The sequence below is a fragment of the Aquarana catesbeiana genome, linkage group LG02 (assembly GCF_042186555.1).
Source record: "Aquarana catesbeiana isolate 2022-GZ linkage group LG02, ASM4218655v1, whole genome shotgun sequence".
Classification (NCBI taxonomy): domain Eukaryota; kingdom Metazoa; phylum Chordata; class Amphibia; order Anura; family Ranidae; genus Aquarana; species Aquarana catesbeiana.
The window spans coordinates 27,973,021-28,000,793 of NC_133325.1; the positions used below are offsets into that span (position 1 = coordinate 27,973,021).

General features: G+C 43.8%; 1 protein-coding gene across 1 annotated transcript in view; it reads right to left on the minus strand.

Moving 5' to 3' along the window:
* Positions 1–27,773, minus strand: part of DNHD1 (dynein heavy chain domain 1) — a 156,774-nt gene that overhangs the window by 64,101 nt on the left and 64,900 nt on the right. Inside the window, exons 23-27 of the mRNA XM_073612699.1 lie at positions 24,791–27,740; positions 24,585–24,720; positions 17,195–17,345; positions 16,715–16,997; positions 7,583–8,954 (exon numbers count right to left, since the gene is read on the minus strand). Of these exons, the coding sequence (XP_073468800.1) occupies positions 7,583–8,954; positions 16,715–16,997; positions 17,195–17,345; positions 24,585–24,720; positions 24,791–27,740 (4,892 nt within the window). The remainder of the gene's footprint in view (positions 1–7,582; positions 8,955–16,714; positions 16,998–17,194; positions 17,346–24,584; positions 24,721–24,790; positions 27,741–27,773) is intronic.

Consider the following 27,773-nt stretch of genomic DNA (forward strand, 5'->3'; position numbering starts at 1 on the left):
ATGGGATCCCCTCATAATGGGCACAGTCGGCATGCAGAAGAAGCAACTCAATGCAAGAACGGTGGGATCTTCTCATAATGGGCACATCAGGTGTACAGACCCGGGAACTCGGCACAATACTTGTGCTGTAATGTGTCCCTCTTTCTCATCTCAGAAAGTTGGGAACAGGGAGTGGAAGTTGTCACCACAGCAACAGGCAGTAGTGGGGTTTGACTCTTGAGCATTTAACAAATACCAGAAATATCAGCTTTGGCTGGAGTAGCCTTTTAAGAAAAAAAAAACATTATTCTCTTCAAATATAACATTGGCTGTATTATAAACATGGTAGATGGTAGTAAGACCTGAATTTCTCTTTGAAGCAGAAGCCTAGATGTTGGCAGCAACAAATGTGGCTCAATAACATGTAGGTGAACAGAGTCCAAGAAAATGTGTTATACATACAACTAACCTTCCACGATCATTGGCAAAAAAAAAAAGGAAAAAATACGTTTGTTGGTTTAAAATCTGTCACTTGGGTTCATTTGGTTTCCTTGTGATGATTTACATAATTTGACCACAAGATGGAGCCAGGGAGTAGAGTGATTTCACAATGTGCGATGTTGTACCTGTATTCAACCACTGGATGGAGCCAGAAAGCAGAATGGTTTCCTAATGGGAGATGTTATACCTGTATTTGACCACAGGACGGAGCCTGAGAGTCGAATGATTTCCAATGGGCGATGTCATTGCACGTATTTGACCACAGGATGGCACCAGAGAAACAAATGATTTCACAATAAGCAATGCTATACCGTATTTGGTCACAGGATGGAGCCAGAGATTAAAAAGACCTCCCGCTGTGCGAACTGCGATGTTATACCCGTATATGAGCACAAGAAGGAGTCATAGAGAAAAAAAAAATAATTCTACTCTCTGACTCCATCATGTGGTCAAATACAGGTATAACATCACCCATTGGAAATAATTCTACTCTTTGGCTCTACCCTGTGGACAAATAAGGGTATAACACTGTCCACTGGAAAATCATTGCTTTTTCTGGCTCCATCCTGTGGACAAATATGGATATAACATTGTCCACTGGAAAATCATTCTGCATTCTGGCGCTATCTTGTGGTCCAATGTGTCCATTGGCAGTTAAGCTACTCTGTGGCGCCACCCTGTGGTCAAATATGGGTATAACAGATGGGGGGATGGCAAAGGTATTGAATTTATTCTTCTCGGTTTTCACAAGGGAATTGGGGGACTTCAGTAACCAAAACTGCAATGCTTATCCTCATGACACAACAAAGGAAGCACCCTCACCAGAGAAGGGCAACAAAGCTAATAAAGGGTCTGGAGGATCTTAGTTATGAGGAAAGGTTGCGAGTACTGAACTTATTCTCTCTGGAGAAGAGACGCTTATAAGGGGATATGATTTCAATTTACAAATACCGTACTGGTGACCCCACAATAGGGACAAAACTTTTCCATGGAAGGGAGTTTAATAAGACTCGTGGCCACTCATTAAAATTAGAAGAAAAGCGGCTTAACCTTAAACTACGTAGAGGGTTCTTTACTGTAAGAGCAGCAAGGATGTGGAATTCCCTTCCACAGGTGGTGGTCTCAGCAGGGAGCATCAATAGTTTCAAAAAACTATTAGATAAGCACCTGAATGACCGCAACATACAGGTATATACAATGTAATACTGACATATAATCACACACATAGGTTGGACTTGATGGACGCTTCTTTTTTCAACCTCACCTACTATGTCACTATGTAACAGTGTCCATTGGGAAATCATGCTGCCCTAAGACGCCATCCTGTGGTCAAATATGGGTATAGAATCACCCATTGGAACATAATTTTATTCTCTGGTGCCCTCCTGTGGTCAAGTATGGGTATAGCATCACCCAGTCAGGAGTAAGTAACACGCAGATTTTAGAGGTCAAGAGTAAGTAATACAGAGAGTTCAGGGGTCAGGGTTAAGTAGCACTCAGAGATCAGGGTTAAGTAACGCACAGAGTGCAGGGGTCAGGGTTAAGTTACACACAGAGTTCAGGGGTCAGGGTTAAGTTACACACAGAGTTCAGGGGTCAGGGTTAAGTAACGCACAGAGTGCAGGGGTCAGGGTTAAGTTACACACAGAGTGCAGGGGTCAGGGTTAAGTAACGCACAGAGTTCAGGGGTCAGGGTTAAGTTACACACAGAGTTCAGGGGTCAGGGTTAAGTAACGCACAGAGTTCAGGGGTCAGGGTTAAGTTACACACAGAGTTCAGGGGTCAGGGTTAAGTTACACACAGAGTTCAGGGGTCAGGGTTAAGTAACGCACAGAGTTCAGGGGTCAGGGTTAAGTTACACACAGAGTTCAGGGGTCAGGGTTAAGTTACACACAGAGTTCAGGGGTCAGGGTTAAGTTACACACAGAGTTCAGGGGTCAGGGTTAAGTTACACACAGAGTGCAGGGGTCAGGGTTAAGTAACGCACAGAGTTCAGGGGTCAGGGTTAAGTAACGCACAGAGTTCAGGGGTCAGGGTTAAGTAACGCACAGAGTGCAGGGGTCAGGGTTAAGTTACACACAGAGTTCAGGGGTCAGGATTAAGTTACACACAGAGTGCAGGGGTCAGGGTTAAGTTACACACAGAGTTCAGGGGTCAGGGTTAAGTTACACACAGAGTTCAGGGGTCAGGGTTAAGTTACACACAGAGTTCAGGGGTCAGGGTTAAGTAGCATGTAGAATTCAGAGGTCAGGATTATGTAGCATGCAGAGTTAGTTAAGGGTGCATTAGCGTGCAAGCCAATACACGCTAACACACCCACACCAACGCACGCTAACACACTGTGCATGACCAGCCATAGCTAAAAGATCATGATCTAGCACATACATGTGCATACTGCAGATGGAGGACAGGTGGCTATGCACCCAGATGTGTATACACAGATCCAATGGATACTGTAACGGTCATCCAATCACATAAGCAGAAAATGAGGTTTCTGGCCAACATTCTGTACATGGATGGTGTACACAGGGCTGGATCTAGCCTGTCTGATCTGGGGGTGTAGTAAATAAAAAAGTCAGGAGGGTATACTGTTAGCACACCTTCCTTTTATCACCCCCATCACTTTAGAGCCCCCCAAATCACATCAGATTTCTCCCTTAAGATCAGTTTCCCATCACATTAGAGTCCTCCCACCACATTGGAGTCATCCCTTCATATCAGAGTCCTCACTTCATATCAGAGTCATCCCTTCAAATAAGAGTTCCCCCATCATAATTGAGTCCTCCCTTCACATCAGAGTTCACCCCCACCTTCCCACCACATTAGAATCCTCCCTTCATATTAGATTTCTCCCTATCACATCAGAGCCAGTCCCCGTCATGTCAAATGTCCCCTCCTTCATATTAGAGTCCACGTAAGTTGACATCTGTGTCAGCTCCCATAACATCAGAGTCAGCCCCCTTCACAACAAAGTCCTTTGTCCTCCCTTCAGATTTTCAGTGCAGCTGCAGCATCATGACAGGAGGCAGAGCAGGTCTGTGTGGAAGCAGAACTTTCATTCTCTTCTAAATCCCCACCTTGAATTTAAATTATTTGTTTTATTTGTTTCATTGGGCTGGTCACCAGCACCATAGCAATGAATAATGCCATGCATCCTGGTCTGCCCCCTGCACCATGGAAATGAATGATGCAGTGTGGCGGATAGTGGTAAGACACTGTGCAGCCATACGAAAGCTGAGCACTGCACCCCAGCCCCTCCACTTCCTGATACCATCATCACTAGTCCAGGGGGCATGGATGAAATTTAGGCAGGCAAAGCCCACCCAGCACCCCTTAGATCCAGACCTGCTCCCTATGACCCATGTCTCTCTCTATGTCCCATATTTTTCTGTTTATGTTCCATGTCTCTTGTCTCTCTCTATGTCCCATATCTCTCTGTCCATATTGTTCTTTATGTCCCATTTCTCTCTGTGTATGTCCCATGTCTCTCTGTCTATGTCCCATGTGTCTCTTTATGTCCCATGTGTCTCTTTATGTCCCATGTGTCTCTTTATGTCCCATGTCTCTCTCGATGTCCCATGTGTCTCTCTGTGTCCCATGTCTCTCTCTATGTCCCATGTGTCTCTCTCTGTGTCCCATGTGTCTCTCTATGTCCCATGTCTCTCTCTATGTCACACGTCTCTCTTTATGTCCCATGTGTCTCTCTGTGTCCCATGTCTCTCTCTGTGTCTCATGTCTCTCTGTGTCCCATGTCTCTCTCTATGTCCCATGTCTCTCTCTGTGTCCCATGTGTCTCTCTCTATGTCCCATGTCTCTCTGTGTCCCATGTCTCTCTCTATGTCCCATCTCTCTCTCTGTGTCCCATGTCTCTCTATGTCCCATGTCTCTCTCTGTGTCCCATGTCTCTCTGTGTCCCATGTCTCTCTCTATGTCCCATGTCTCTCTCTATGTCCCATCTCTCTCTCTCTGTCCCATGTCTCTCTCTCTGTCCCATGTCTCTCTGTGTCCCATGTGTCTCTCTATGTCCCATGTCTCTCTCTGTGTCCCATGTCTCTCTGTGTCCCATGTCTCTCTCTATGTCCCCATGTCTCTCTCTATGTCCCATGTCTCTCTCTATGTCCCATCTCTCTCTCTCTGTCCCATGTCTCTCTGTGTCCCATGTCTCTCTCTATGTCCCATGTCTCTCTCTATGTCCCATCTCTCTCTCTCTCTGTCCCATGTCTCTCTATGTCCCATGTCTCTCTCTATGTCCAATGTGTCTCTCTGTGTCCCATGTGTCTCTCTGTGTCCCATGTGTCTCTCTGTGTCCCATGTGTCTCTCTGTGTCCCATGTCTCTCTCTCTATGTCCCATGTCTATATTCCATGTCTCTCTTTATGTCCCATGTGTCTCTTTAGGTCCCATGTCTCACTGTCTGTGTCCCATGTCTCTCTGTCTATGTTCCATGTCTCTCTTTATGTCCCATGTCTCTCTGTCTATGTCCCATGTGTCTCTTTATGTCCCATGTGTCTCTTTATGTCCCATGTCTATGTCCCATGTCTCTCTGTCTGTGTCCCATGTCTCTCTGTCTATGTTCCATGTCTCTCTTTATGTCCCATGTCGCTCTTTATGTCCCATGTCTATATCCCATGTCTCTCTTTATGTCCCATGTCTATGTCCTATTTCTCTCTGTCTATGTCCCATGCTTCTCTTTATGTCCCATGTCTCTCTTTATGTCCCATGTCTCTCTTTATGTCCCATGTCTCTCTGTCTGTGTCCCATGTCTCTTTGTCTATGTCCCATGTGTCTCTTTATGTCCCATGTCTCTCTGTCTGTGTCCCATGTCTCTCTGTCTGTGTCCCATGTCTCTCTGTCTATGTCCCATGTGTCTCTTTATGTCCCATGTCTCTCTTTATGTCCCATGTCTATGTCCCATGTCTCTCTTTATGTCCCATGTCTCTCTGTCTATGTCCCATGTGTCTCTTTATGTCCCATGTCTCTCTTTATGTCCCATGTTTTTCTCTAAGTCCCATGTCTCTCTTTATATCCCATGTCTCTCTGTCTATGTTCCATGTTTCTCTTTATGTCCTATGTCTATGTTCCATGTCTCTATTTATGTCCCATGTGTCTCTTTGTCTATGTCCCATGTGTCTCTTTATGTCCCATGTCTATGTTCCATGTCTCTCTTTATGTCCCATGTCTCTCTGTCTATGTCCCATGTGTCTCTGTCTATCTTCCATGTGTCTCTCTATGTCCCATGTCTATGTCCCATGTCTCTCTGTCTATGTCCCATGTGTCTCTTTATATCCCATGTCTCTCTGTCTATGTCCCATGTGTCTCTTTATATCCCATGTCTCTCTGTCTATGTCCCATGTGTCTCTTTATGTCCCATGTGTCTCTTTATGTCCCATGTGTCTCTCTTTATGCCCCATGTGTCTCTTTATGTCCCATGTGTCTCTTTATGTCCCATGTGTCTCTTTATGTCCCATGTGTCTCTCTTTATGTCCCATGTCTCTCTTTATGTCCCATGTCTTAATGTATATGTCCCATGTGTCTCTTTATGTCCCATGTCTCTTTTTATGTCCCATGTCTCTCTGTCTATGTCCCATGTCTCTCTTTATGTCCCATGTCTATGTCCCATGTGTCTCTGTCTATGTCCCATGGGTCTCTGTCTATGTCCCATGGGTCTCTTTATGTCCCATGTCTATGTCCCATGTCTCTCTTTATGTCCCATGTCTATGTCCCATGTCTCTCTGTCTATGTCCCATGTGTCTCTTTATGTCCCATGTCTTTGTCCCATGTCTCTCTGTCTATGTTCCATGAGTCTCTGTCTATGTCCCATGTGTCTCTTTATGTCTCATGTCTCTCTTTATGTCCCATGTCTCTCTTTATGTCCCATGTCTCTCTGTCTATGTTCCATGTCTCTCTCTATGTTCCATGTCTCTCTGTCTATGTCACATGTCTCCCTCTATGTCCCATGTCTCTCTCTATGTCCTATGTCTCTCTGTCTATGTCCCATGTGTCTCTGTCCCATGTGTTTCTGTCTATGTCCCATGTGTCTCTTTAGGTTCCATGTCTATGTCCCATGTCTCTCTGTCTATGTCCCATGTGTCTCTGTCCCATGTGTTTCTGTCTATGTCCCATGTGTCTCTTTAGGTTCCATGTCTATGTCCCATGTCTCTCTGTCTATGTCCCATGTCTCTCTTTATGTCTCATGTCTCTCTGTCTATGTCCCATGTCTCTCTCTATGTCCCAGGTGTCTCTTTATGTCCTATGTGTCTCTTTATGTCCCATGTCTATGTTCCATGACTCACTGTCTATGTCCCATGTCTCTCTGTCTATGTTCCATGTCTCTCTTTATGTCCCATGTCTCTTTATGTCCCATGTCTCTCTTTATGTCCCATGTCTCTCTCTATGTCCCGTGTCTCTCTCTATGTCCCATGTCTCTCTCTATGTCCCATGTCTCTCTCTATGTCCCATGTCTCTCTCCATGTCCCATGTGTCACTCTCTATGCCCCATGTCTCTCTTTATGTCCCATGTCTATGTCCCATGTCTCTCTGTCCCATGTGTCTCTTTATATCCCATGTCTCTCTGTCTATGTACCATGTCTCTATGTCTATGTCCCACGTGTCTCTGTCTATGTCCCATGTGTCTCTGTCTATGTCCCATGTGTCTCTTTATGTCCCATGTCTCTCTTTATGTCCCATGTCTCTCTTTATGTCCCATGTGTCTCTGTCTATCTCCCATGTGTCTCTGTCTATATCCCATGTGCCTCTTTATGTCCCATGTCTTTCTCTATGTTCCTTGTCTCTGTGTTCCCTTTTGCTTTCCATTTCCCATATTTCTATTTGTGTTCCATGTTGTTCTCTATGTCCCATGTCTCTTTCTATGTCTCAAATTTCTCTCACCGTGTTCCATGCCTCTCTATGTCCCATGTTTCTCTCTTTCTTTCTTTTTCTTTCTCTCTCTCTCTGTCCAATGTCTCCCTCGATATCTTATGCCTCTTTCTATGTTTCATGTCTTTCTCTTTCTCCATGTCACATATCTCCATATGTTCAATCTATCTTCAAGTCCCATGTCTGCCTTTCTGTCCCACAGAGCTGTGTTTCTGATGTACACTTACCTCTCTTGCAAAGCTTTGTCACCAGTAGGCCTATTGCGGTTCTTTTCTACTTGCAGTACAGCTTGCATTAATTTCTCCTCTTCGTCTTTGTTGTACAGTCCTGGAAAGGTCCCTTCACGGATCAGAACCTCTAGTTCTCTCAGAGATGTCTGTGGGGTGCCCTCATCGACTAGAAGAGCTGTGGCAGTTCCCAGGACTCCAGCTTTCCAACAGGCCTCTCTAATCACAGCATGGATTTCCTCTGCTGTCTCTTTGCCACTAATTTCCAGTAAAGTGCAACGGGTGTTTTGGGCTGCTAGTCTTGCCAGGCTTTTTCTACCAGTGCTGGGGTGTTGTGAGAGCAAAACTAAGTGCCCCCGGGGTAGAAGAAGTGCTCGTTTTAGATGGGACAGGTGCAGCTGGTCAGCAGGACTTAGAGTCAGGTCCTTAGTCTGCACGGTGGTGATGGTGTTTAGTGGGCGTTCTTTGTAAGTCAGAGAGTCTACTTTTTCTATGGTACCAAGAGGGGATTCATGGCAGAAATTCAGATCTTCAATGTGTTGATCATCCAAGACCAGTTCAATAGGAAGTAGACTCTCTTTGTCCTGAGTCAATGGGGAGGAAACACGGCTTGTAATAGTACACACATCTGTAATTGTGAATAATTTTGTATCTTCAGTTTTCTCCAATGCTTGGTCTTCACACATCAGCACTTCCACTCCTCTAGTTTCCTTGGTTTCAACTGATGGACAAGTCTCTGTTATGATATCTGAGGAAAGTGCTAAGCCCTCATCTGCAGTATTCTCTGGGGGCTCCTGAGTGCAGAATGCCACCACTGTGCAATCCTGAAGGAGAACTTTGAACTTCTCTTTGTCCATCTGGGTATCCAGACCATCACTAAATGTGCGCAATGCTTCATGCATCCAAAGACGGACAACACCATATCTGATCTGTAAGGGGCTGGGGGCACCAGCAGCAGGTTGTACTGATAGATGTGTCCCTGGTGATGGGCACAGGAAGGTCATACTCTGGAACACTTTATGCAGGTGATGGAGGGAGAAACAGTATTTTGGGGGAAGAGCTTGGATGACTTCCTGATAAAGATGGATGGAAGCCAACGCCAAGGCTTCGCCAAACCCTTTAGGGAGCTGGACAGGGGCAGATTTCTTCAGCCACGCCGTAAAGCGAGTAGTAAACAAGGTGAGTAGGATCTCTGGTCCAAAAGGAGCCAGAACAAGCACAGAAAACAAGCGAGAAAGTCTGGGAGGCAAGGGAGTGAAACCATAATCAGGAGGACTCGCTGTGGCCAGGAGGATACAAGATGGCGAAGAAGATGGGTCTGACAGAACATGACGTACCACCTCTAAAGCAGGATGAGTGTGTCCCTCAGAATCTGTGGGTACAAAGGTGATTAACATACATCATACCTAGTTACATAGTTAAACAGAAAGAGGGACCACACCAAGGTATGAGTTGATGGAGGGAGAATGAGACTCTTGTGATAATGCAAATGTGCATATAATAAAGTATACAGTGGGGCAAAAAAAGTATTTAGTCAGCCACCAATTGTGCAAGTTCTCCCACTTAAAAAGATGAGAGAGGCCTGTCATTCTCATCATAGGTATACCTCAACTATGAGAGACAAAATGTGGAAACAAATCCAGACAATCACATTGTCTGATTTTTGAAATAATTTATTTATGGTGGAAAATAAGTATTTGGTCACCTACAAACAAGCAAGATTTCTGGCTCTCACAGACCTGTATCTTCTTCTTTAAGAGGCTCCTCTGTCCTCCACTCATTACCTGTATTAATGGCACCTGTTTGAACTTGTTATCAGTATAAAAGACACCCGTCCACAACCTCAAACAGTCACACTCCAAACTCCACTATGGTGAAGACCAAAGAGCTGTCAAAGGACACCAGATACAAAATTGTAGACCTGCACCAGGCTGGGAAGACTGAATCTGCAATAGGCAAGCAGCTTGGTGTGAAGAAATCAACTGTGGGAGCTATGATTAGAAAATGGAAGACATACAAGACCACTGATAATCTCCCTCGATCTGGGGGTCCACGCAAGATCTCACCATGTGGGGTCAAAATGATCACAAGAACGGTGAGCAAAAACCACGCGGAGGGACCCAGCGAATGACCTGCAGATAGCTGGGACCAACGTAACAAAGGCTACCATCAGTAACACACTACGCCGCCAGGGACTCAGATTCTGCAGTGCCAGACGTGTCCCCCTGCTTATGCCAGTACATGTCCGGGCCCGTCTGAGGTTTGCTAGAGAGCATTTGAATGATCCAGAAGTGAATTGGGAGAATGTCATATGGTCAGATGAAACCAAAGTAGAACTGTTTTGTAGAAACACAACTAGTGTTTGGAGGAGAGAGAATGCTGAGTTGCAACCAAAGAACACCATACCTACTGTGAAGCATGGGGATGGCAACATCATGTTTTGGGGCTGTTTCTCTGCAAAGGGAACAGGACGACTGATCCGTGTACATGAAAGAATGAATGGGGCCATGTATTGTGAGATTTTGAGTGCAAACCTCCTCCCATTAGCAAGGGCATTGAAGATGAAATGTGGCTGGGTCTTTCAGCATGACAATGATCCCAAACACACCGCCCGAGCAACGAAGGAGTGGCTTCAAAAGAAGCATTTCAAGGTCCTGGAGTGGCCTAACCAGTCTCCAGACCTCAACCCCATAGAAAACCTTTGGAGAGAGTTGAAAGCCTGTGTTGCCCTGCGACAGCCCAAAAATATCACTGCTCTAGAGGAGATATGCATGGAGGAATGGGCCAACATACCAGCAACAGTGTGTGACAACCTTGTGAAGACTTACAGAAAACGTTTGACCTCTGTCATTGCCAAAGTATTGAGATGAACTTTTGATATTGACCAAATACTTATTTTCCACCATAATTTGCAAATAAATTCTTTCAAAAATCAGACAATGTGATTATCTGGATTTGTTTCCACATTGTGTCTCTCATTGTTGAGGTATACCAATGATGACAATTACAGGCCTCTCTCATCTTTTTAAGTGGGAGAACTTGCACAATTGGTGGCTGACTAAATACTTTTTTGCCCCACTGTATGTAGAAGCTCCTGCGTGAGCTCAAAATAGTCTGAATGTATGTGTTTTTATATGTATTTTAAAAAAGCAATAAAGAAATTTATTAAAAAAACAGAATGGGGGACATTTACTAAAACTGATACACACAAAATCCGGTGCAGCCTTTCATAGTAACCAATCAGCTTCTAATTTCAGCTTATTCAATTTAGCTTTCACAATAAAACCTGGAAGCTGATTGGTTACTGATTTGTGTCCATCAAGCTGAACCTTACACGCACATTCCCAGCATTACCACATGCACAGGAGATATGTCATCCCAGTCTGCCCAATCAAGTTGGACGAAAAAACAGAGAATGTAGTGTGGACAATGGGAGGAGAGCTACCAGAGAATGTAGTGTGGACAATGGGGAGAGAGCCACTAGAGAATGTAGTGTGGACAATGGGATGAGAGCTACCAGAGAATGTAGTGTGGACAGTGGGGGGAGAGCTACCAGAGAATATAGTGTGGACAGTGGGGGGAGAGATACCAGAGAATGTAGTGTGGACAATGGGGGGAGAGCTGCCAGAGAACTTAGTGGACAATGGGGGGGGAAAGCTACCAGAGAATGTAGTGTGGACAATAGGGGGAGGCCTACCAGAGAATGCAGTGTGGACAATAGAGGGAGAGCTACCAGAGAATCTGGTGTGGACACTGGGGGTGAGCTACCAGATAATGTAGTGAGGACAATGGGGGGAGAGCTACCAGAGAATGTAGTGTGGACAATGGGGGGAGAGCTACCAGAGAGTGTAGTGTGGACAATGAGGGGAGAGCTACCAGAGAATGTAGTGTGGACAATGGGGGGAGAGCTACCAGAGAATGTAGTGTGGACAAAGGGGGGAAAAGCTACCAGAGAATGTAGTGTGGATAATGGGGGGAGAGCTACCAGAGAATCTAGTGTGGACAATAGGGGGAGAGCTACCAGAGAATGGGGAAAGAGCTACCAGAGAATGTAGTGTGGACAATGGAGGGAGAGCTACCAGAGAATCTAGTGTGGACAATAGAGGGAGAGCTACCAGAGAATGGGAAAAGAGCTACCAGAGAATGTAGTGTGGACAATGGGGGGAGATCTACCAGAGAATGTAGTGTGGACAATAGGGGGAGACCTACCAGAGAATGTAATGTGTAAAATAGGGGGAGACATGCCAGAGAATATAGTGCAGACAATGGGGGGAGAGCTACCAGAGAATGTAGTGTGAACAATAGGGGGAAACATAACAATGAATGTAGTGTAAACAGTGGGGGAGAACTACCAGAGAATGAAGTGTGGACAATGGGGGGAGAGCTACCAGAGAAACTAGTGTGGACATTAGGGGGGAGCTACCAGAGACTGTAGTGTGGACAATGGGATGAGAGCTACCAGAGAATGTAGTGTGGACAGTGGGGGGAGAGCTACCAGAGAATGTAGTGTGGACAGTGGGGGGAGAGCTACCAGAGAATGTAGTGTGGACAGTGGGGGGAGAGCTACCAGAGAATGTAGTGTGGACAATGGGGGGAGAGCTACCAGATGCACAAAGAGAAAACAAAGACGAGGGAACAATTGCTGTCAATCATATATGTAATACCATGTTATAACACTGTTTACCAATTAAGGTAGTTTCACACTGGCCCCTATACCTTATATGCATACAAAAGACTCCTCGCAAAGACTTGTGTGTAAAAGATGGCCTTAGGAGTGATACAAAGTACAATGTTCAGGTTCACAAAAATATTTAATTTATTAAATACAGAGACTGTAGTTTGGAGAATGGGGGGAAAGCTACCAGAGAAACTAATGTGGACAATGGGGGTTATAGCTACCAGAGAATGTAGTGTGAACAATGTGTGTGGGGGGGGGGGGGGGGGGCTACCAGATAATGTAATGTAGACAATGGGGGGAAAGCTACCAGAGAATGTATTGTGGATAATGGGGGGAGAGCTACCAGAGAATGTACTGTGGACAATGGGGGGAAAGCTGCCAGAGAATCTAGTGTGGAAAATGGGGAAAGAGCTATCAGAGAATGTATGTATATATAAATCAGTGTAGCGCAGCCAAATAAAATATATTAAAATAAATAGTAAAATTCCTACTGATGAAGCCTATCACTTGGCGATACGCGTGTAGGAGAGAAGTAGTATTCTGTGACGTTTATCAGAGTCTCACCTGGTGAGGTGGTGAGCGGGGTCTGCTATTACATAAGATTTTTTTGTTGAATTCTTGTAAATGTATTTTAAAGCGGGGTTTGGCAATAAACTTCTCCATACAAAGTACAGTACACTATGTTTGTCCTTTCTACTTCATTATGTATATAATCCAAGGAGAGCTGTGAGCATGGGATCATATATCAAGGAGGAGAGGAAGATTGGAGCAGTTTGCCCAGATGGAGAGGAGATAACAGCCTGATTCTATCTATATTGATTCCTTATCTCACTAAAGAGGAAAAGAGGAGTGGAGCTGTCTGACCGGGTGAGGAGATACAAGCTTACTGTTTATCTACATGGAGGTGAGCGGGCACTTTGCTTGGTAGAGAATTAACACACTGTTTTAAAAACTGGATACATTGAAACAGTATATTGAATTCATGGAGGAATTAATTTACAGAGGACTGTTTAATTATGTATTCACTCATTGATAGTTTTTGGGTAATATATAAATCATTATGAATTAATTATTTATTTTAATATATTTTATTTTGCTGCTAGGGTGAGAGCTATCAGAGAATGTAGAGTAGACAATAGGGTGAGAGCTACCAGAGAATATAGTGTGGACAGTGGGCAGAGAACTATCAGAGAATTTGGTGTGGACAAAGGGGGAAGAGCCACCAGAGAATGTAATGTAGACAATAGGCGGCAAGCTACCAGAGAATGTGGTGTGGACAAAGGGGGAAAAGCAACCAGAGAATGTAGTGTGGACAATGGGGGGAAATCTACCAGAGAATGTAGTGTGGGCAAAGGGGGAAAAGCCACCAAAGAATGTAGTGTGGATAATGGGGGGGCCACTACCAGAGAATGTGGTGTGTACAATGGGGGGATAGCTACCAGAGAATTTAGTGTGGACAATGGGGGGAGAGCTACCATAGAATGTAGTGTGGACAATGGGGGGAGAGCTACCAGAGAATGTAGTGTGGACAAAGGGGGAAAAGCCACCAAAAAATGTAGTGTGGATAAAGGGGGGCACTACCAGAGAACGTGGTATGTACAATGGGGGGGATAGCTACCAGAGAATGTAGTGTGGACAATGGAGGGTTAGCTACCAGAGTATGTAGTGTGGACAATGGGGGGAGAGCTACCAGAGAATGTAGTGTGGACAATGGGGGGAGAGCTACCAGAGAATGTAGTGTGGACAATGGGGGGAGAGCTACCAGAGTATGTAGTGTGGACAATGTGGGGAGAGCTACCAGAGAATGTAGTGTGGACAATGGGGGGAGAGCTACCGGAGAATGTAGTGTGGACAATGGGGGGAGAGCTACCAGAGAATCTAGTGTGGACAATAGGCGGAGAGCTACCAGAGAATGTGGTGTGGACAAAGGGGGAAAAGCAACCAGAGAATGTAGTGTGGACAATGGGGGGGGGAGAGCTACCAGAGAATCTAGTGTGGACAAAGAAGGGGTTAGCTACCAGAGAATGTAGTGTGGACAATGGGGGAGAGCTACCAGAGAATGTAGTGTGGACAATGGGGGGAGAGCTACCAGAGAATCTAGTGTGGACAATAGGCGGAGAGCTACCAGAGAATGTGGTGTGGACAAAGAGGGAAAAGCCACCACAGAATGTAGTGTGGACAATGGGCGGAGAGCTACCAGAGAATGTAGTGTGGACAATGGGGGGAGAGCTACCAGAGTATGTAGTGTGGACAATGTGGGGAGAGCTACCAGAGAATGTAGTGTGGACAATGGGGGGAGAGCTACCGGAGAATGTAGTGTGGACAATGGGGAGAAAGCTATCAGAGAATGTAGTGTGGACAATGGGGGGAGAGCTACCAGAGAATCTAGTGTGGACAATAGGCGGAGAGCTACCAGAGAATGTGGTGTGGACAAAGGGGGAAAAGCAACCAGAGAATGTAGTGTGGACAATGGGGGGGGGAGCTACCAGAGAATCTAGTGTGGACAAAGAAGGGGTTAGCTACCAGAGAATGTAGTGTGGACAATGGGGGAGAGCTACCAGAGAATGTAGTGTGGACAATGGGGGGAGAGCTACCAGAGAATCTAGTGTGGACAATAGGCGGAGAGCTACCAGAGAATGTGTTGTGGACAAAGGGGGAAAAGCCACCAGAGAATGTAGTGTGGACAATGGGGGGAGAGCTACCAGAGAATGTAGTGTGGACAATGGGGGGAGAGCTACCAGAGTATGTAGTGTGGACAATGTGGGGAGAGCTACCAGAGAATGTAGTGTGGACAATGGGGGGAGAGCTACCGGAGAATGTAGTGTGGACAATGGGGAGAAAGCTATCAGAGAATGTAGTGTGGACAATGGGGGGAGAGCTACCAGAGAATCTAGTGTGGACAATAGGCGGAGAGCTACCAGAGAATGTGGTGTGGACAAAGGGGGAAAAGCAACCAGAGAATGTAGTGTGGACAATGGGGGGTGAGAGCTACCAGAGAAACTAGTGTGGACAAAGAAGGGGTTAGCTACCAGAGAATGTAGTGTGGACAATGGGGGAGAGCTACCAGAGAATGTAGTGTGGACAATGGGGGGAGAGCTACCAGAGAATCTAGTGTGGACAATAGGCGGAGAGCTACCAGAGAATGTGGTGTGGACAAAGGGGGAAAAGCCACCAGAGAATGTAGTGTGGACAATGGGGGGAGAGCTACCAGAGAATCTAGTGTGGACAATAGAGGGTTAACTACCAGAGAATGTAGTGTGGACAATGGTGGGAGAGCTACCAGAGAATGTAGTGTGGAGAATGGGGGGAGAGCTACCAGAGAATGTGGTGTGGACAAAGCGGAAAAGCCACCAGAGAATGTAGTGTGGATAATGGGGGGGGGGGCACTACCAGAGAATGTGATGTGTACAATGGGAGGAAAGCTACCAGAGAATGTAGTGGGGGAAATGGGGGCTGAGCTACCATAGTATGGACAGCTCAATCTCCAGCTAGTATTAAAATTAGACACTGTGGGGAAACACAAACCATTCATATTTCACTTTGAGAAACAGTTCTACTATGTGCAACTGCTGCACCTGAAAATGGAAAATGTTCATGTACCATAATGCAGTACTTCAGTAGCCATAAACTGGAGCATTTTCAGGGACTTCACAATTTAGTATATTAAAGCAGAACTAAACCCGTAAACCCTTTACAGCTAAGGAGGCTGCCATCTTGGCCAGTATTTGAACTGCAGTTGCCATTGTGTTGTGCATGTGATCAGTTATGACACCGCTGATTTGATGGCTTAAGGCTCGATTCACACCTATGCATGTTGCTTTTGAGCGTTTTTGGAGGTTTTTTTTTCATGCTTGCCACGTTTTTGAGCCGCGTTTTTGCCGCGTTTTTGCCGCGTTTTTGCCGCGATTTGCGTTTTGCGTTTTTTTTTTTTTTTTCATTTTTTTTACAGTCTTACAAAAAAATTACAAAAAAAAAAAATAAAAAAAAACGGCAAAAACGCACCAAAAACGCATCAAAAACGCTGCAAAAACGCAGCACTTGCGTTTTTGATGCTTGTCCATTGAAAACCATTACATGCAAAACGCTGCTTTTTGCATGAAAAAAAGTCCCCGACCCTTTCCAAAAACGCTGAGATACAAAAAAGCATTGATGTGAACATGTTCCATAGGAACCCATGTTAAAAAATTCCCGTGCATTTATGCATCAAAAAACGCGCTAGTGTGAATGGGGCCTAACAGTCCGGCTGAGAAGCAAATGTGATAGTTATCATTCACGGCATGCCTTGTCTACTGAAGCACTGCATTATGGTACATGAAAATTTCCAGGTGCAGCAGTTGCACATCATGGAACTTTACTGTTCTGGGAAACAGTTACATTGACAGGTTTAGCTCCAGTTTAGAAGCAGATGACTGATACACAAATATATAAATATGAAAATGCATAGATGGAGTTACCAGCTGCTGCTTCATGCAGGTCATCCAAGAAGAAAACATTACGAACTCGGTGGGGTCGGGCTCGTTTTAGCCCCACAGGAGGAGGGGCTTCCTGTTTGACTGTGAGGAGATGTCTCAAGTGTGCAGCCTTTAACACTGGATGAAATGAAATCCTCAGAGATAATGATCCATGTGGTATCACTGATTGTACAAGGGTGGTCTTCCCACTACCAGGAGACCCCACCAATAATAGCGGATGTCCAGAAGAAGCCAGCAGCTGAGCTGCATACAGGGGGCTCTCTGACTGCAAGATAAACAGTGAGATGTGAGAGACACAGACTGCACAGAGAGAGAGAGAAAGACAAGGTGAGAAGGTGAGACACAGACAGGGGGACAGGTTGAGGAGAAATAAAGAGACACCGTGTGATAAGAAGAATGAGACAGATGGACACACTAAGACATGCCAGACCTGACATGCACTGCATCTGAAATGGCACCCACCTGTGGTAGAAGAGTCCTGGGACAGGGTGTGAGATTGGTCCCATCTGGGCTCGGCGTCACTTCAAACACTGATATGTCTGGAGGAATCTTATTTTGTACTGCAAAATCTGACAGAGACTCACGGAAAAATGTGTCGAATTCAGAACGATGTCTGTGGGGTACAACAAAAAGCAGTAGAGTGTAAGCTTCAGGGGCTGGAGACACATAGATACTAATAAAAGGCAGTGACTACCCTGCAGAAAACCGGAACCTAAGAGGTAATACAAAGGAATAACTGTGAGCTAGATCTGACTGTCCAATAATCAGTGCCAACCTCATTACCAGAAGCCTAGCTATTCAGCGGTTTTCTGATATATATAGGTATATACACACACAGTTGTGCTCATAAGTTTACATACCATGGCAGAAATTATAATTTCTTGGCCATTTTTTCAGAGAATATGAATGATAACACAAAAACTTTTCTTTCACTCAAGGTTAGTGTTTGGCTGAAGCCATTTAATATCAATCAACTGTGTTTATTCTTTTTAAATCATAATCACAGAATAACAGAAACTACCCAAATGACCCTGATCAAAAGTTTACATACCCTGGTGATTTTGGCCTGATAACATGCACACAAGTTGACACAAGGGTGTTTTAATGGCTTTTAAAGGTAACCATCCTCACCTGTGATCTGTTTGCTTGTAATTAGTGTCTGTGTATAAAAGGTCAATGAGTTTCTGGACTCCTGACAGACCCTTGCATCTTTCATCCAGTGCTGCACTGATGTTTCTGGATTCTGAGTCATGGGGAAAGCAAAAGAATTGTCAAAGGACAAAGGATCTGTGGAAAAAGGTAGTTGAACTGTATGAAACAGGAAAGGGATATAAAAAGATATCCAAGGAATTGAGAATGCCAATCAGCAGTGTTCAACCTCTAATCAAGAAGTGGAAAATGAGGGGTTCTGTTGAAACCAAACCACGGTCAGGCAGACCAACTAATATTTCAACCACAACTGCCAGGAAAATTGTTCAGGTTGCAAAGAAAAACCCACAAATAACTTCAGGTGAAATGCAGGACTCTCTGAAAACATGTGGTGTGGCTGTTTTAAGATGCACAATAAGGAGGTACTTGAAGAAAGATGAGCTGCATTGTTGAGTCGCCAGAAGAAAGACATTACTACCCAAATGCCAGAAAGTATCCCGCTTACAATACACCAAACAGCACAGAGACAAGCCTTAAACCTTCTGGCACAAAGTCATTTGGAGTGATAAGTCAAAAATTGAGCTTTTTGGCCACAACCATAAACACTACATTTGGAGAGGAGTCAACAAGGCCTATGATGAAAGGTTCACCATTCCTACTGTGAAACACGGAGGTGGATCGCTGATGTTTTGGAGATGTGTGAGCTAAAAAGGCACAGGAAATTTGGTCAAAATTGATGGCAAGATGAATGCAGTATGTTATCAAAAAATACTGGAGGAACATTTGCATTCATCAGCCAGGAAGCTGCGAATGGGACGTACTTGGACATTCCAACATGACAATGATCCAAAACACAAGGCCAAGCTGACCTGTCATTGGCTACAGCAGAATAAAGTGAAGGTTCTGGAGTGGCCATCTCAGTCTCCTGACCTCAATATCATTGAGCCACTCTGGGGAGATCTCAAACGTGCAGTTCATGCAAGACAGCCAAAGAATTTACAGGAACTGGAGGCTTTTTGCCAACAGGAATGGGCAGCTTTACCATCTGAGAAGATAAAGAGCCTCACCCACAAATACCACAAAAGACTTCAAGCTGTCATTGATGTTAAAGGGAGCAATACACGGTATTAAGAACACTGGGGTATGTAAACTTTTGATCAGGGTCATTTGGGTAGTTTCTGTAATAAATGGCTTCAGACAAGCACTCATCATGAGTGAAAGAAATGTTTTTGTGTTATCATTCATATTCTCTGAAAAATGGCCAAGAAATCATAAATTCTGCCAGGGTATGTAAACTTATGAGCACAACTGTATTTATATATATATATACATACCAAAATTTTATATATATATATATATATATATATATATATATATATATATATATTTACTTATTATTATATTACCAAAAGTATTGGGACACCTGCCTTTACACGCACATGAACTTTAATGTCATCCCAGTTTTAGTCCGTAGGGTTCAATATTGAGTTGGCCCACCCTTTACAGCTATAACAGCTTCAACTTTTCTAGGAAGGCCGTCCACAAGGTTTAGGAGTGTGTCTATGGGAGTGTTTGATCATTCTTCCAAAAGCGCATTTGTGAGGTCAGGCACTGATGTTGGACGAGAAGGCCTGGCTCGCACTATCCACTCTAATTCATCCCAAAGGTGTTCTATCAGGTTGAGGTCAGGACTCTGTGCAGGCCAGTCAAGTTCCTCCACCCCAAACTTGCTCATTCATGTCTTTATGGACCTTGATTTGTGCACTGGTCCAGATCATTTGGTGGAGGGGGGGTTATGGTGTGTTTTTGTTTTGTTTTTTTTTTGGAGGGGGGGTTGGGCTTGGCCCTGCCCCTTAGTTCCAGTGAAGGGAACTAGGCATTAACATACCAAGAACAGTTTGGGGATGGCCCCTTCCTCATCCAACGTGACTGCACACCCTACAGACTAAGACTGGGATGCCATTAAAGTTTATGTGCGTGTAAAGGCAGGTGTCCCAATACTTTTGGTAATATAGTGTATTTTCTGCACCTACTCTTATTGATTTCCCCCTTCCCTGTTTGTCACTCCAAGATATAAAAATTACCTGAAGAACATTGTAAACATTTCCCAACACTCAACCACACTTGTCAGCAAAGTGGACCAGACAAAAGCCATTTCCCGCATTTCAGTTCAGATTTTAAATTACAGTAAGTGTAATAGAGCTCAGCAACCCAAACAAAAGAATGTTCAGCAATTCAAATATCAAAATTTAAACTAAGACTATCTCCAACAGATTATTAGGTATACTTTCAATTATTATTGCACCTGGCCAGGTTGGGTACATAAAGAGAATGCAAGCTTCTAATGGAACTAGGAGTGCAACTCCTTCTCCTTACACTAGACAGGGAGAAAACATTTAACAGAATACATCGGCTTTTACCTTGCATGACCCTTGAAAGATTCAACTTTGCAGGAGCAATGTGAGCTGTAATTATGTCACTGTACATTAACCCCTCAATGATGGCGTACACAAACTGTATAATCTCTCCTTTTTACATATTCTATTATATTCTTTGTAACATTTAAACGATGATAGCATTCCTTCATTTTTATATTTTTTAAAAGCTCTTTTGTTATTATTTATAGCCATTTTAACGTTGGTCGTGAGCCACATAGGTTTTATTTTTAGCCTTTTAAACTTATTGCCCATGGGAATATACTTCGCAGTGAGTTTACATACAGTCACTTTGAAGAATTCCCATTTCTGTTCTGTGTCCATTGATGCCAATATTCCCTCCCAGTCTAAGTCTTGGAGAGCAGCCCTCATCCTTGGAAAATTTGCTCTCTTAAAGTTAAGTGTTTTTATCTTTCCCTTTTCTGTTTGTTGCTAACAGCTAACATTAAATGAAATCATGTTATGGTCACTGCTACCCAGATGTTCTTTTATATGAATATTGGTAATAAGCTCTGCATGGTTTGAGATTACCAGGTCCAGCAGAGCGTCATTTCTAGTCGTGGCCCCAATAAACTGGACCATAAAATTGTCTTGTAATAGGTTTATAAATGTTTGCTCTTTAACTCTCCCAGCAGTGCCATTAATCCAGTCAATTTCCGGGTAGTTAAAATCCCAATTATTATCACTGTCCCAGCCCTTGCAGCCCTTTCCATCTGTGCAAGGAGCGGAGTCTCCACCTCCTCATTAACACTGGGAGGTCCATAACAAACTCCAATGACAACCTTTGTAGTACACACATCCATGTACAGTTCCACCCATAATGCTTCAGACTCATCACACTCTCCATCAACTAGGTCCTCTTTCACACTCGCTTTGAGATCACTTCTCACATAAAGACAGACACCACCACCCCTCCGTTTTACTCTGTCTCTCCGAAAGAGAGCGTAGCCAGGAATATTAATAGCCCAGTCATTATAAGAATGAAGCCAAGATTCTGCAATACCAATTAGATCATAGTTCTCTTCGTGCACCAGAGCTTCCAACTCACCTATTTTGCTTGGCAGACTTCTGGCATTGGTGAACAAACGCTTTAATCCATTGTCACATTTTGCAAACGTATTTTGCATATTTTTTATTTTAGTACAAATAGTACAATTTCCAATGGTTGACTGTAACATAGGAACCTTCATATCATCTGCCATAGCCCTCCCCCACCTTTCCCCATTCCACCCACCAATAGGGGCTGACGCCTGTCTAACCTGTCTGCCCCATTATAATCTAATTCACCCCCCCCCCACAATTCTAGTTTAAATATTACTCCAGCCTTCCCATAAACATCTCCCCCAGCACAGTAGACCCCCTTACATTTAGGTGCAAACAATCTTTAGCATATAGGTTGCACCCCAATGAAAAGTCAACCCAGTGCTATAAAAACCCAAATCCCTCCTCCTTTGGATTGAGGAATGGAGAATTTGGAGGCCAAGTCCACTCATTGCTGTGTTCCTCAAACCCTGAACCATTTTTGCAGTGTGACAGGGTGCTTTATCCTGGTGAAAAAGGCCACTGCTATCAGAATACCATTTCCTTGAAGGGGTGTACTTGGTCAGCTTTTAGGTAAGTGGAACATGTCATAACATAACATGTCATAATAATATCTAGACATGTGCACACTGAAATATTTGTTTTGGAGTTTCATTTTCGTCGGAAAAATAAATGTATTTAGTTACTCCTGAAATTCGTTTTTATTTATTTCGTTTTTCGTTAAAAATTGCATTCGCCCGAAAATCCAAATTAAGGTCGAATCTGTCATTGAAGGCTTATGGTGTCTGTCGAACGTTTAAAGAAGATTTGACGGAGCAGCTAAACTGTACGACGCCGTATAGTTTACCTGCTCCGTCAAATCTTCTTAGAACTTTCAACAGACACCATAAGCCAAAGTATGTGTGTACTTAGTTATAGCTATTTACTGCTCCTCCTCTTTGGTTACAATCAGCCAATAACATTCATCATCATCATTTTTTTTTATTTTACTTCCCCCACCCAATTCCAGCAGAGATCTTTTCTCTCCCATGTCGAGTCTTTTCTCCCCTACGTTGAATCTTTTCTCCCCTACGTCGAATCTTTTATCCCCTACGTCGAATCTTTTCTCTCTATGTAGAATAATCTTGGACTAATAGAGTTAAGATTAGGCACATTCGACCACAGGTTTGATGGACACAGATTGTTATTGTCACCATCATGTCGAGTCTCCTATCTATATCAAACTGTTGTAGCAACGAAAAGGAAAATAAAGCATTTGTTTATGTCGGATCTTTCGTTTTTTGGATTCTGCACTTTCGTTATCGTTTGTTAAAACGATAACGAAAATACCTGAAATTCGGACAAAAATGCATTCGGACGAAAACGAATGCACATGTCTAATAATATCCATGACCCAAGTTTTCCTAGCAGAACATTGCCCAAAGCATCACACTGGCTCCACTGGCTTGCCTTCTTCTCATACTGCATCCTGGTGCCATCTTTTCTCCAAGTAATTAATGCACACGCACCCAGCCATCCACATGATGTAAAAGAAAACATAATTCATTAGACCAGGCCACCTTTTTCCATTTCCATTGAACCAGTTCTCATGCTCACGTGCCCATTGTAGATGCTTTTGGCTGTGGACATGGGTCAGCATGGACACCCTGACCAGTCTGCAGCTATGTAGCCCTATACACAACAAACTGCAATGCCCAATTGTTCTGCTTTAAACACATCAACTTCAGGGACAACATGTTCACTTACTGCCTAATATGTCCCACTGACTTTCAGATGCCATTGTAACAAGATAATCAATGGTATTCACTTAACCTGTCAGTAGTCATAAATGTTATGGATTATCAGTGTATGTTAACCAATAAGTCTCAATATACTGCAAACCCAAATGCATATGGTCAGATGGACAAGGGCTCCTTGATATTCACCATAATATATCAAGCTACTGTTTTAGATCATATCAAATGCTGGTGGCTCCATAGCCCAGATAAAATTTTGGTGAATATAAAGCATCATTCCCTTCCTGGGAACAATCTGAAAAACCTACTAGTAACTGATAAAGTTGGTGTTCCCCTACCTAAAAATAAATTTGACACTATACATTACACCTGAAATATCTTTAAGTCTACAGACCTTACACCACTGTTTACTCTCCCTTTTCATACAACATTACTGCCACTTAAGCATCTGGAATATTTCATACCTGACCTTAAAACAAATTCCTGGTCCTCAAAATCCATTTTATCAATGACCTATATGATGATGGCAACCAAAAGACTTTTCCATTCTAATCAAAAAATCCTCAGATCATTATATGTACTCTCAAGTACCCATCTTACTCTGCACCAATCACAATGTTGTGTCCTACCATATCAACGCCACCTTATATATGTTTTTAAAAGTTCCTACCAATAATTGTAAAGGCATCTACTTGGCATACAGCACCATCACCTGCTTCAAGTATTTCTCTAAATCCCACACAATGGTTAAATGGGAAGCAGAAATTTGCACATAGTTCTCCAAACTTCAATGGTAGAACCCTTCAAAGATCCTTTCAATTGTCATACTGCTATGTGTTGGAGACAGCACAGAAAAATAGGTTCCCTTATCCACATCCTTTGGTAATGAGCAACAATGATATCACTTTGGACCCAAGTCATTCAAATTATATCAGGGATTGTAGAGCAATCAACAACTCCTTCTATAAAACTAACCTTGCTACATATAGGCATAAACGACTTCCAGAGAATTAAAAAAAGAATAATAACACATGTACTTCTAGCAGTAAAATGGAATTCCTTGTCTCCTGGAACACAAGGTTGTTTCATTCCCACTGTACCATGTTGTATAACTAAAGCCCATCAAACTTAGAAGACTGGCAAATTTATTGTTTTTGCTGTTTGTTATTTTATTTCCCCAAGCTTCATTATCTCAAGACTGGTAGTACTGCTTCAATGCTATTTCATAAAGTTTTCAACAAAGCAATATACTTAGTTTCTTGACCCAAATTTTCCTCAGCAAACGCGTATACTTTCCTTACAGATCCAATGAGATCTTGGTGACAAATTATTTTGTGATGCACGTCATACCCTTGCTAATTGCCACAAACCATATATTTGTACAAGTATTTCTTTATGCTCTATTATAAAATCCAATAAAGAAATATTGTTCAAATACACAGTAGGTGGAAACAACTACACAACAGCCAAAAGTTAAGAATCTGTACTTACTTAGGATGGAGGTGGCCACCAAACCCCCAGATGAAAGCATAAAGGAAGTAGCTTTGTGCACAGTGGTGGCTACTGTCTGTAACGTCCTGGTGGGAAAAGCCTGGTGGTGACTCTGTGAAATGATCTCCAGCAATGCCTGAAAAGAGAAAGAGTGAAAATCTATGACAATACACCAGGCCTCATCTTCTACCAGCTAAGTTGCTTACCAATTGTGGGTTCTGTGGTCAACTGGGAATCATCATTGACGTTTGGGATACCAGGAGTTTTCTGTAGAAGATCTGGAGTTTCAGATGTCTGAGCAGAGATCCTCAGGAGACGCTGATCCATAAGAGCTTGGAGAATTGTGCAGAAAGTGGAGACTTCTTGCACACCGCATGCTGTGTTTCTAGACTGCACACTGTGTGGGTATAATGCGGAGGTGCAGTGCTGCTCCAGGAAGCAAAGAGTTCTGGGTATCAAACTATCACTTAGACTTTGGAGAAGGTGCTGTGTGCTCCACGAGATTCTGTACTTTACATATAAACTGGATGTGAAGGCTCTGAGTATCACCTTCCATGTCTCCTCTCCACCACAGTGTACGACGCTGCATGCGGTTGATACAGCAGGACTCAGTGTCAACATGTCAGCCATTTCAAACAACAGTTTGATACAATTGTTGATATGAAGCCGCTGTCCACTGGCCAAAGTCAGTGTTGGGTGCGGGCCAAATAGACAGGAAATGGGCTCTATCCATCCCGGGGTTGCAGAACCATCAAGTATTACCCACTTCTGTGTTAAAGACTCTCGTTCTGCCCTGCGAAGAATGTTGGAGAAAATTCCATTAGTTTGTTCCTCATCCCTTTCCCCACCCAGGAATTCTGTAGGGCTCAGACTGTTGGGGAAGAGATGGACAATGTGTACTGGTTGGTGTTTGTCATCATTGTGAACATTCAGGGCTTTATCAGATTCCAGAGGATCCACATGTTCAGCCAGGAGATTTAAGGCTCGATGGAGAACTTTCCAGCAAGTGGTTTTTCCTCCACCTGGTGGACCTGTCAGCAGAACTCCAGAACTATGTTGAAGTGCCTGGAAGAGTTGCACAATATTATTACTGAGTTCTGCATGGACTTCAAGGCCAGATTCTTGCAAATTTTGAGCAATGGCACTCCACAGAGCAGTGTCCTTGTTGACGTTAAATGGAGGCATGTACATTGGGAAAATACCTTTGAGGATGTTTTGAAGATGACTAAGTTGAGATACTGAAAGACTAGACCAAAGGGACAATGTGGAGATTGCTATCATAATACTCTTTTCTTCCTGTAGGTTGATGCGCACAGTATTATTTCTGGAGTTGATGAAATGTGGATCTAAGTTGTAATCAGTTTCTTCAGTTGTTCCCTGAGATGTCCTATCTTCTCTGCAGTTCTCAATGCTGCTATAAGAGTTGTTTATCTTTAATATAGAGATGGCTCTCTGTATTACAGTTTTCATAAGGATGGAAGCTTTGCCTGCAGAGACAGCCCCACACTCCTGGGCTAGCTGAAAAAATCTTGCTATCTTGTGGGCAAGATTGAAATGTCCCTGGAACCCCGCAGCAAGAAATGCAAGTTCTGCTGAGGAGCAGAGTTCAGGAGGGCGGAAGGACACTGGTCTGAGGAGGAGGCGAAGGTTCTGTGGGAGGGGACAGGAACTGTTAATGTTAGGAAGAGTCACAAAGCAACCATAACCCTGATTCACTGGTACAGTCAATCCATTTAACTGGATACTTCCTTGTACTTTGGGATGATCCATGGACTTTCCTTCCGCCATCAAACCCTGACAGGAAGACTGTATTTCCTGAAGAAGCTGTCCTAGCGATGCCTGGATGCTGCTCTTTAATTGGTGCACAGCACTCAAAACAAGCCAGGCCCCACTTTGCAGAGCTCCCTGGAGGTGTTGAGTAAGTCGCTTCAGCGTTAGTCCAGACCAGCATTTCAACACTTCAACATGGCGGCCAAGAGTGTTGCCTAGAACCATCAAAGTCTGCATTCTGCTACTCTCATCTTGGCCAATCAGAGCCATGCACTGATAATGGTGTAGTCCCATTATCAGGCCAAGAGCTGTTCTCTCAGAAAGTGGTGTTTCTGCAATGCTCATGTCCAACCCAACATACTCATATCCATATGGCAAACGGTAGCCACACACATCCACATAGCATTGAAGTGATGATGATCCTGGATGTGTTTGTGAGTCTGACATCTCTGGATCATCATTGTCATGCGTTAGATCTTCAGAGCACAATTTCGGTGAAACCCTGTACTTAAACTGTTTGGACCAGGAGAAAGAGTTCAACGTCTGTATCTCAGTGTTCAGCAGACTTAGTGTTCGGTCCCTCTGCTGTATGGCTAATATTATCCAGGCTGAGAAAAAAGCCTGTTCCCTGTAGAGGGTTAGTTTAGTGACAACCTGTGTGTAGCTTGTCAATCTGTCAGTTAGGAGCTGTATTTTTAATCTGTGCTGGTTTTTAAGAGATGACTTCTGGTCGGTAAGGAGGACCTTCTCTATACCTTCACACCACAGCACTTCCTCAGTGACTGCTAAACATTGCCAGGGATAGGATATTCCCCTAGCTACCCACTGTCCTGCACCCTCGAGTCTTTCCTTTCTGAATTCAGAAAGACAAAGCTCCAGCTGATCTCTGATACTGTCCTTCAGCCGGCCCTCCATCTGTATCAGCCATGAAACAGTCTTTGGATTCCACTGAATTGCAGATTTGAAGGTCAGCATCTCTTGGAAGTTCCCCGTCACCCCCACAGTTAATGACTGGCTGCTATAGAGGGGAAATGTGGACATGTTGGGGGACTGACTCTGAAAAGTCACGTCAGTAAGATGGGGGAAACATAAGAGGGCACAGGGCAGACGTTCAGAAGGTTCTGGGGAGGCTGCAAGAATTTCCACCAAATCCTGGTCACCCAAAAAGAAGAGACGTGGAAACGCATAGCAGTATGAATACAGTACATCCGCCATGTTTATTATGATGTCTTCCATGACACTGATTCCTGTACGAAAAGCAGAACATAAAGCTTCACCATGAAAATGGTGATCCCTCTTTCTTCTGGGATTTAGGATGGACAAAACCAGAGGATCTTGACGCGTCACCTCCAGGAATGAGCGGAAAGTCTGGTCAATGGGCAAGAACTACGAAGAAGAAGAGGACATGATAAGTTGAAC